The sequence below is a fragment of the Anarrhichthys ocellatus genome, unplaced genomic scaffold (assembly GCF_004355925.1).
Source record: "Anarrhichthys ocellatus isolate YVR2014 unplaced genomic scaffold, GSC_Weel_1.0 scaffold1400, whole genome shotgun sequence".
NCBI classification, from domain to species: domain Eukaryota; kingdom Metazoa; phylum Chordata; class Actinopteri; order Perciformes; family Anarhichadidae; genus Anarrhichthys; species Anarrhichthys ocellatus.
In genome coordinates this window covers 633-11,325 of record NW_022281374.1, presented here as the reverse complement: position 1 = coordinate 11,325, position 10,693 = coordinate 633, and the positions used below count along the sequence as shown (strand labels likewise).

The following is a 10,693-nucleotide window of genomic DNA, read 5'->3' as shown; positions in this document are numbered from 1 at the left end:
TAGTTATTAGTGTTATTAGTTACTGTTATTAAGTACAGTGGTGATTACTGTGTGTCTTTATGAGTTATTAGTGTTATTAGTTACTGTTATTAAGTACAGTGGTGATTAATGTGTCTTTATTAGTTATTAGTGTTATTAGTTACTGTTATTAAGTACAGTGATCATGTGAACACACACTAACTTATCTAAAGTCTCTCCAGCTGTTAAAGCCGACTGACAGCTGATCAGCTGTGATCAGCTGATCCTCCGTCATCAGAAACAGACGTCGCTTCACGTGACGCAACTGAGGAAAGGACGTCTCATGTCTCTTAAAACATATTTCCTCGTTTCCTCTCTCCTTGCCTGGTTTCCTCCATGCATCCCTGGTGGGAGGGACTAGGACGCAAGGAAAGGACCCAAGTGAGGGAAACGGGGATGACATTAAGAGACTTGGGATGTACCCAAAGAGAGCTGGTCGTCGCCCAACAAAGAATACACGCACAGGTGACGCGTGTGTGTGTGTGTGTGTGTGTGTGTGTGTGTGTGTGTGTGTGTGTGTGTGTGTGTGATCGATCTGTCATTCTGTGTTATTCAATAGGTTCCATCAAAAGTGTAGAAACACAAAAGTACACAGTAAAAGTACTAATACCACAGTGTAAGAATACTCTGTTAGAGCAAATACTCTTATAATAAAACATTACCGACTGAAGTAAGAAGCTTCAGATTTTATCAATAGAGTTGATTTATTTTCAACCGATCAATCAAAAGCTTTGAATCTTAACAGCTGTTAGAAGTACTCAGGTTATTTACTGGAGTAAAAGTATCAATACATCAATGTAAAAATACTACTATTAAAAGTACAGAAGTATTTATATAATTTCATTTGTCTGATATGAATAATCAGATATATTGATTATTTAAAGGTGATTGTTTATCAGTTTGATTGTAAAGTGAATTAAACTTTATTGGTACTGACTGATAAACACAGAATGTAATTAAATGTGAACGAGGTTAACGAAGTAAAATAAAGTCAGTAGTTTAAAGAAAATAAGAAAAGATCAGACATGGAATCATATTTTTAGAGAGATTTATTAAATAAAACGTAAATTTTATCGATTCTGCACGGAACTATGTTCCATAGTTCCGTGCAGAATGTTGTTTTAGACGTCAGCTTAACGCATGAATGAATCACCTGATCACCCAACAGCCAATCAGAGCTCTGCCAGCTCCACACCTGAAATGACATCATCACCGTCTGGAGACTTACACAGTTATACTTTATTATTTTATATTGTACTGACCTTCATGTTTGTATCTTGTTGACAAACAATGGAATGAACCAATGTCAGGCTTATACAGTATATATAAATATAAGTGCTGGGCAACGATTAAAATATTTAATCGCGATTAATCGCATTGTTATCGATGGCCGAAGAGCAAAACCTCCTCTCTGAAAAATGCCTGGATCATTTTGCAGATAGGATATTTTGCACTTTGTGCAAGTTGGAAGAGGTTCTACAAAATGATGCTCTAAATTAAGTTTCAACAAAGGGCGGGATTATTTGAAGACTGAATATGAACAGCCTTCCTTGTTCTCATCATCCAATGTCAAATCCGGCAATCAGAAAATTCTGCAGATAGGAGGTTTTGCGCTTTGGCCCTCGTTATGGCAAAATTCAACAATGAATTCAAAAGTAGTGTATCGTGCACTTTTATCTTGAAAGTACTGCTATATGAACAAAAGGTCAATAACATTTGGTTTGCAAACACTTTAAACAAATAAGGTTCTTTTTAACAGCAGTATTCCCTTTACACAGTAGCAGTTATAACACAGTTATAATGATTCTGATCATAGATATTCAGCCGGTGTTCATAACTTTATCTTCATGTGTGTAAGAGATGATATTTAAATATACACCTTGAAAACTGCAAACCTGTCTACGTCATGTTTTTATGTTTGTTAAATTCTCAGTCTTCTGTTCAACATCTACATGCTTCCACTAGCTCAGATTATGGAAAACAACAAAGTGTGTTATCATAATTATGCAGACGACACACAAATCTACATAACTACAGTATGTCACCAGGGGACTATAATCCCATACAAGGGCTGGGTAACTGCATTGAACAAATCAACAACATCTTCAATTAAACAAAGATAAAACAGAAGTGATTGTTTTTGGTACCAAGGACGAACGATTGAAAGTCATCGCTCAGCTTCAATCACTGATGTTAAAACCCACAAACAGCCAGAAATCTGGGTGTAGTTATGGATTCAGACCTCAACCTGAACAGCCTCATCAAGATTATTACATAATCAGCCTACTATCACCTGAAGCATATATCAAGGATTAGAGGACTTATGTCTCAACAGGATGTGTAAAAACTTGTCCGTGTATTTATCTTCAGCAGACTGGACTACTGTAACGGTGTGTTTACAGGTCTCTCTAAAAAGTCAGTCGGAAAGCTGCAGCTGATTCAGAACGCTGCAGCTCGAGTCCTCACTAAGACCAGGAGGGTGGATCACATCACTCCAGTTCTGAGGTCTTTGCACTGGCTTCCTGTCAAACAAAGAATTGACTTTAAAATCCTGCTGTTGGTTTATAAAGCACTGAATGGTTTAGGACCAAAATACATCTCTGATCTGCTGCTACCTCATGAACCATCCCGACCCCTTAGGTCGTCTGGGACCGATCTACTTCCTGTTCCCAGAGTCAGAACTAAACATGGAGAAGCAGCGTTCAGTTGTCCTGCTCCACATATCTGGAACAAAGTCCAGAAAGCTGCAGGTCTGCTGAGACCCTCAGCTCCTTTAAATCAAGACTGTTTGCTGCTGCCTTTAATTGAACCACATTCAAGGATATGAATCCATTTCCTGCATTTCTGCATTTTACTACTGTATCTAATTTCTTACACTGCTTTTTAGTGTTTTAATGACTGTTTTGAATGTTTCAATAAATGTTTTTAATTGTTTTTAAATCTCCTTTTCTTTTGCCTTATGTTTTGATGCTTTTAATGGTTTTATGTGAAGCACTTTGAATTACCTTGTTGTTGAAATGTGCTGTACAAATTGCCTTGCTTTGCTTTGCAACCAACCAGACTCCTTCCTCCATATTTTACCCTAACAACCCTCAAACATGCAGAAGTATAATGTAAGATGTTATAAAGACGCTATCTGATAAAACTCTAACATTTAAAGTTCACTTTCTCTTTGACACAAATTGTGACTGATAACAGCTGCAGACTGAAAAACCAACCTCATATTCTACTTTCTTTTTTTTTTATCAGGGAGGTTTCCAGCTGCCGACGCCCCCCTTGCCCCTCGAGTCTCTGGGTCTGAGAGCGATCCTGTACTCGTACTGGGCCACGTGGTCCTCTTGGAGACACTACCAACCTCTGGACCACATCAGGGAATACTTTGGAGAGAAGATAGCGCTGTACTTTGCCTGGCTCGGTAACTGGAGCGACTGCAATATTAACTTACCACCGCTAACTATCTTTCCACTTAATAACTGTGTCTGACTGCAGGTTTCTACATCGGCTGGCTGTTGCCAGCGTCCCTCGTTGGGACCGTAGTCTTCTTGTTTGGGTTCTGGCTCATGGCCACTGACATTCCAGCATAAGTTTGAACTCAAAGTCAAATAGTTTGTTATAAAAGGCCAAAAATAGAGCAGGACACAACTAGCTTATCATTTGGTCATCAGTATCCCACAATGCATTTCACATCAGTGACTTGTTTGGTGATACTTTTAGAGGATTATCACCTTAAGGAGTCATCTTAAACTTTGTTATTTTCTGTCAACACTTTCCCTACTGAACTAATCGTCTAATAATGTATTTTTATTTGCTAATATGCCGACGACACTCAACTTTATCTACACATAGTTTAAAAATCATCTGCATTTCATTAGGAGATAACTGTTAACTGTGTGTGTGTGTGTGTGTGTGTGTGTGTGTGTGTGTGTGTGTGTGTGTGTGTGTGTGTGTGTTTTCAGGCTGGGAGGGTAGCCAGTATTTCAGGATCTGTGTTGAACCTGTTGGTCATCCTCATGTTGTCGAAGGTTTACACCTCACTGGCTCACCAACTCACCCACTGGGGTGAGTCACACTTTCCTCACCCTCCTCTTCCTCAGTTTTTAGTCTTCGACTTTTGACAAAAACAAATTTCACTCACATTTTAGTTTTGATGAATTAAAAAACTATGGACATGTTCGTGTAAATTCAGCCTGTTTTTTGCATTTGTTTATTTTGTTATGTTTTAGTATGATTGGTGTACATGTACGCAGTGTAGTATTATTGGTGTACATGTACACAGTCAGCTGATGTTGTGTTATTGTTTTTAGAGATGCATCGGACTCAGTCTAACTATGAAGACATGGTCATCAAAGTTTTCGTCTTCCAGTTTGTGAACTTCTACTGATGAGGAGAAGCGCGCCAAACTTTTGGATAAACCTGATTATTATTATGATTATTATGATGAAGCCCGATGGATAATATACAGTGTGCTTTGGCACAGGCAGTTTTACTGCCTTGTGCCACAAAGCCACACTGAATAATAATAATATTCTTCCGGGCGAAAGTACAACAGTTTGCTGCGCTTCTCCTCACACAGCGTTGCCGACACCGGCGCAAAAAATACATCAAAACGTGCAGCCTGATCGGGAATAGTGTGCTATCTATTTTCCAGAGCGATTCGCCCAGTGGTTTTCCTGAAAATCAAGAAAAACGGAGCAAAATTTCTCCATTCACTTCAATGGGGTTTCAGCGTGAAGAGAGCTAAAAAACACTTCACTTTGGGCCCATATTGACTAGCCGTACATTAACGTAGAAATATGATTCAAAGTTTAAAACGTAGACAAAACGCTGCACTTTATTGAGCCAAAGGGACATTTTGATAGCTAGCACAGTTTTCATGAAGTCACAGATTAAGTTTCAGCACTCAGACTCTTGCTTTTTGTTAAAAGAAGTTAGGGGTTTTGTTCAAAATCACTGTTTACTGCAACGTTTCTTAATCAGTCTGCCTCTAACACCAGGTGCGTCCTCACCATGGCAACCAGTTACACAAGCACGCAGGCTCTCTCTCTCTCTCTCTCTCTCTCTCTCTCTCTCTCTCTCTGTCTCTCTCTCTCTCTCTACACTCACGCTCTCTATTTCTCTCACTCTCTCTCTGTCTCTCTCTGTCTCTCTCTCACTCTCTCTCTCTGTCTCTCTCTCTCTCTGTCTCTCTCTCACTCTCTCTCTCTGTCTCTCTCTCTCTCTCTCTCTCTGTCTCTCACTCTCGCTCTCTCTCTGTCTCTCTCTCTCTCTCTCTCTCTCTCTCGCTCTCTCTCTCTCTGTCTCTCTCTCTCTCTCTCTCTCTCTATCTCTCTCTGAGTGGAAGGAGTGCAGAGCTGACGGAGCGTGTTCATTTTTTCGTCACTAGTTAACGTTGGATGTGATAGTGTATCTCACGGTGTTTGTGTGAACATTTAGCTGGTTTTGGGGTCTTTGTGAGTGGTTGCAGCCAGGCAGCACGTGCTGTCGGCTGCTAAACGCCACCACGGACATGACCGAATTAACAAGGAAACACAGCATAAAGATCCCGCCGACTTTCCCGGTGTCAGTGGAGGAATGCAGCCTGGCTGTGGGTGAACTTGTTGGCCACAGCAGCGTGAAGTCCGCTGCGCGAATGAACAATGTCGTGGTCATCTTTCTAGACACCATCAGTAATGCGGAAGTGGTGATTGACAACGGGATCGAGGTGGGCGATAACTTCTTCCCCGTTTACCCTCTCTGCACACCGGCTGTGACGGTAACAGTGTCCAACGTCCCACCGTTCATCAGAGATGAAGACATAACAAGAGAACTATCAAGACACGGGAGTATAGTGTCTAAGGTGAAGAAGGTGTCCTCTGGGTGCAAGTCTCCTCTCCTGAAGCACATGATGTCTCACAGGAGACAGCTGCTCATGATCCCAAACAACAGGAGCAAGGGGCTCAACCTAGTGTTCAAGATCAGGGTCGATGACTTCGACTACCTCATTTATGCAACAACTGATGACTTTAAATGTTTCAGTTGTGGAAATGTGGGTCATCAGAGTAGAACGTGTCCTGAGAAAAACAGCTCTCATAAGGACCAGAACCAGAACCAGACAGGTACTGAGGAGGGCAGAGGGGACAAGCAAGACGGACATGACGGGCCAGATGGGGTCCAAAAGACGAGGGAGGAGGGGACAAGTGGGTTACAGGAGGTGAGGGAGGAGGGGACAATTGAGACCCAGGAGGTGAGGGAGGAGGGGACAAGTGGGGTACAGGAGGTGAGAAAAGAGAGGGAAAGTCCAAGAGGTGATAAAGGACGGGGCAAGTGAGGTCCAGAAGGTGAGGGAGAGTACTGGAGGACAGGTGGAGTCAGGTAGGGAGGTGGACATGGAAGCAGACGAGGAGCAGCTCAAAGCCCCTCAGCTGAAGAGGAAACAGACGAAGCTCACAGACGAAGAAAGTGGAGGAGCAGCAGAGTGTGAGTCCAGTCTGGAGGTAGACTCTGAGTCAAGTCGGGAGCAGGACTCTGCTGCTGACAGTGAGCCCTCTAAACACGGTGCTGGCAGCTGTAGGAGCTCTGGAGGCTACAGCGTGGAGAAAATAAAGCAGTTTCTGAAGAGTAAGAATGTGAGAGGAGCCAAAGTGGAGGACTACCTCTCTGACAAAGAGAAGCTCTCCAGCTCGGCCAGATCGCACATGAGCAGTAAAGACAGAGGAGGTCTCACGAAGCAGGAAGGCTTCAGACTGAAGAAAATTGTTCAGACAATAAGGAAAGAGATGAACAATGATGGAGCCAAGTAAAGAGACCAGAGCCCACGTGCTCACTACACCGGCTGTTTCATGAACCGCTGGTGAACGGAGCCAGGATGGGCATCCAGGACGGCACGACTCCAGGTCTCAGCAGCATGCTGTACCCCTCTGAGGACTCCAGGTCTCAGCAGCATGCTGTACCCCTCTGAGGACTCCAGGTCTCAGCAGCATGCTGTGACCCTCTGAGGATTCCAACCGGCAGAGCAGGAGCATCCTGAGCTCCTGGCTCTGCAGATCAATTTCCAGATCTAGGATTAATTCCAGAGCTGAATGAACTCCACGCTCCTTGAAAATATCATGAAAAGAAACTATTTTGATTGTTTTTTGTTTTGTTTTGAAGAGTTGCTTCTAATCCAGTTCCACGGCCACGGTTTTGTTTGTTCATATTGTTTTAAGTAAAATAAAGGTTTTCTAAAATTCAAAAAAAAATCTCTGTCTCTCTCTCTACACACGCACGCACGCTCTCTCTTTCTCTCACTCTGTCTCTCTCTCTCTCTGTCTCTGTCTCTCTCTCTCTATATATATATACACACACACACACACACACACACACACACACACAAATGACTTGGAGATATTCAGTCAAAGGCATTGTTAGACCTCCTGTCTCTCTCTCTCTGTCTGTCTCTCAATGTGTGTGTCAAACATGATTCCTTTTCCTCTCCCCCTCTCACCCACCCAGCCCCATCCTTTCAAATTAAAAGCCCCACAGAGTGAATTCTAACTGGAATGCTTGGGATACATTGATAATACATTTTAAAAAACATTCTTTCAGTCATTCATTGATTAATTTCCTGTTGCAATGGTAATTAAACAAGGCAATACAAACATTGTATTCTCTACACGTCTCTCACAGTGAAACACACAGAGCATGTGGTGTACATTGAAAATACATGCTTAGTTACTACCGGTAACATCGGCGTGTATATATATATTGCAATGTCTTTGTGCAGTAGCAGCCACAGTGTCAAAATTTCTTGCGCAATTTTCTAGTGTTGCTGATACTGCTGATGTTGCTAATGCTGCTGATGTTGCTGATGGTGCTAATGTTGCTGGTGTTGATGACGTTGCCGTTGCCCTGCAGGTATCGGGGTTTCCGGGATGCAAGCGGTGATTACCTCCCAGAATACTTCCATCTTCTCGCCATCCGACTGACGTTTGTCATCGTGTTTGAGGTCCGTGAGATCAGGAGAACCATCCAGAGTCAGCCGAACGTTCTCCAGAAAACATTGTTCTACAAGGAATACAATATAAAAACCTCCTCCTCTCTCTCCTCTTCAGCATGTAGTCTTCTCCATCGGCCGTCTGATCGACCTGATGGTCCCTGACGTCCCCAAGGAGGTGGAGCTGAAAATAAAGAAGGAGCACTACATGGCCAAACAGGCTCTGGCTGAGAACCAGGTCCGAGAACTCTGATCCACGTGATCAGAAGAACCTCATCTGTGGTTTAGTGAAACTCGAGTTTATCCTGACTTAAGTTAGACTTCACTGTGTTTCTGGTTCTGATTTGTTTTGTGCTTCCAGTCTTTGGGGAAAACCATGATTCCTGGAGAGAAGGAGGTCCTGTATAGCTGTCCTGTATCCAGACCCTCAGAACCACCGCAAAGAGACTCCCCTCCACCAGACCTGAAAGAGAATCCGGAAGAAACCAACACACCAGGCAGCTGCTAAAAATACGTCAACATCATCTAAACCCAGCTTCTCCTTCTGATCAACCTCTCTGACACGGATCTACAACAGCCCTCTGAGACCTCCACAAGATCTAAAAGAACCCTTACAGGTCCAGGTCTGCAAGACTCCTTCTAGATATCTGGACGAACTACCAGACCTGCTACACCTCTGTTGGACCTTTTTAAGATCTATGATCATCTAAGAGTTGTGGACCTGGACACAATCCTGCTGCATGTTAAAATACAGACTATAAATCAGACTATAAAGTATCACCTATTCTGTGATTACAAAATTCACATGAAAGACAGATTCAACAGAAATCCTTCACCACCAGAGTGATTGATTTTATTATGTACTAGTATAAACAGCTCATGTTGAGGAAACATATCTTAAATCATCTACAATATCTATAAATCGATCATTATCTCTTTTGTTTCTTCTCGTTAACACGACCTCCAGGATTGTTATTAATTTATTAATAATCTTAAATAATGGGTGTAAGAGCAGTGATTGAAACTATTTGTTGCATTTTACTTTATGTTAACAGTAATTATTATTATTAGAATTTTTAGATTAGTTTAAATCAATCCTCGTAGTTTCTTTTGTCTACATTGTTGTTTATTCATCATGGACTGTTATTGTTTACACACATTAAATATTTTTCTGTATCCACTTTTGTATAAAACTTTTCTTCTTCTTAAGTTTTTACTACAAACCAATGTTAAAGGTGAATGCCACCACCTACTGGAGTCTACCGGCATGTGTAGCATCATGACTTTATAAAGACGTAATATTCTCGATATTGTTTCATTTCAATATGTCAATAAAACCATTTGAACCTGTAATTGTTTGTCTTCTGTCTCTTTGATTGACCTTTGATTCTCTGTTCCCTCTTCCTGTCCTTTCAACTCTGAACTTCTTCTCACGTTTATCTGACCCGGTCTGTTTGATGATCTACAGAGTCCTCTATGTCCCATCTTAACCCAGAAAATATGACATTAAGCTCTATTTCTTCTATTACTACTCAACAATAACATTTCCTTTTACAAGCAACACTTGAAATGATGCAAATGACAAGGTGGTACAGAATGTAAACCATATTTTGGTGTTTAATTTGAACCTTTTTACTTAAGATTTCGTCAAACATTTCATTTTTTTTCCATTTTTACAAAATGTACCAAAACACCGGCAACGAGGAAGATCTCAGGTAGATAATAATGACAATAAATATGAAACAAAATGAAAATCATACCCTCTAAAATAAAAAAATCCGGTTTGAATTTACGTCAAACACTTTTACTGAGCTTGTTTCCTTACTGACAGAATGTTCCTGCCAAGACGTCATTAATCTTTGTTAAATTAGTGATTTTACTTCTGATCTCGCGAAGAAATATTCTAAAAATATCATTATTTTTAGTTTTAGAAAGTGTATCTAAAACTTAATATCCATATTTTCTAGTTGCTGTATATTCAACAGAAAAAAAAATATTCTCAAACAGTTTGACCTAATTTTATACAGAATCTGAATAGTACACTTTAACTGGTTTAACTTCTTTTACCTCTATGTGGTGTCATTCTGATGTATAAAACCTATTTTTAAATTCAGAGAACCATTATTAAAACTGATGAGTCGCTGTTCCCGGTCTGGCGCTCTCTCCGGACACCTAAACCCGCTCTGTGTGACGTGAAGGACCTCCTCCTCCGACACACAGCAGCAGCAATGGCGGACTTCGACAACTACGACGAGCGGGACCGGGCCTACTGCAGCTTCGGCGGCGGCAGAGGGTGAGTTTCACGGAAAGCTCCGTATTGTGGCCTCGAAACCACAAAACCACAAACCTTAACCCGGATTATCGCCGTGTTTCCCCGCAGCCGTCCTGCGTTAAAGGGCTACGGAGCTCGCCCTGCCCGGAGCTTTGCTAAGCGGCCCCACACGAGTGTGAGGAGGCCCCGGGGGCGGCTGCTAGGAAACACCGCGGTCTGTCTGCGGAGCTCCACAAGCTAACTGTTAGCTAGGAGATGCTAGCGGACCAAACATGACACATGTGGTGGGGATCTAACGTGGGGTTCTGTGATCAGAATATCGGGGTTTGTGGAACAATTTGAGGCCGGGTGGAGCCGGACAGGAGGCCGCAGCAGGTGGAGGTGGTGGCGGGGCTGCGGCTGCATGTCGCCCGCATGGCTGCATCATGTGTCAGCAGCAGCAGATCCATCCG

General features: G+C 42.2%; 1 protein-coding gene across 1 annotated transcript; it reads left to right on the top strand.

Moving 5' to 3' along the window:
- The first annotated feature begins 376 nt into the window (after positions 1-376).
- LOC116377560 (anoctamin-7-like) lies at positions 377-9,310 on the top strand. Its single transcript, XM_031839207.1, has 6 exons — positions 377-483; positions 3,268-3,433; positions 3,975-4,077; positions 7,891-7,981; positions 8,088-8,207; positions 8,331-9,310. Exons 1-6 carry the CDS (start codon positions 415-417, stop codon positions 8,475-8,477), a joined length of 696 nt encoding a protein of 231 aa, XP_031695067.1. The 5' UTR covers positions 377-414; the 3' UTR covers positions 8,478-9,310.
- Positions 9,311-10,693: the final 1,383 nt, after the last annotated feature.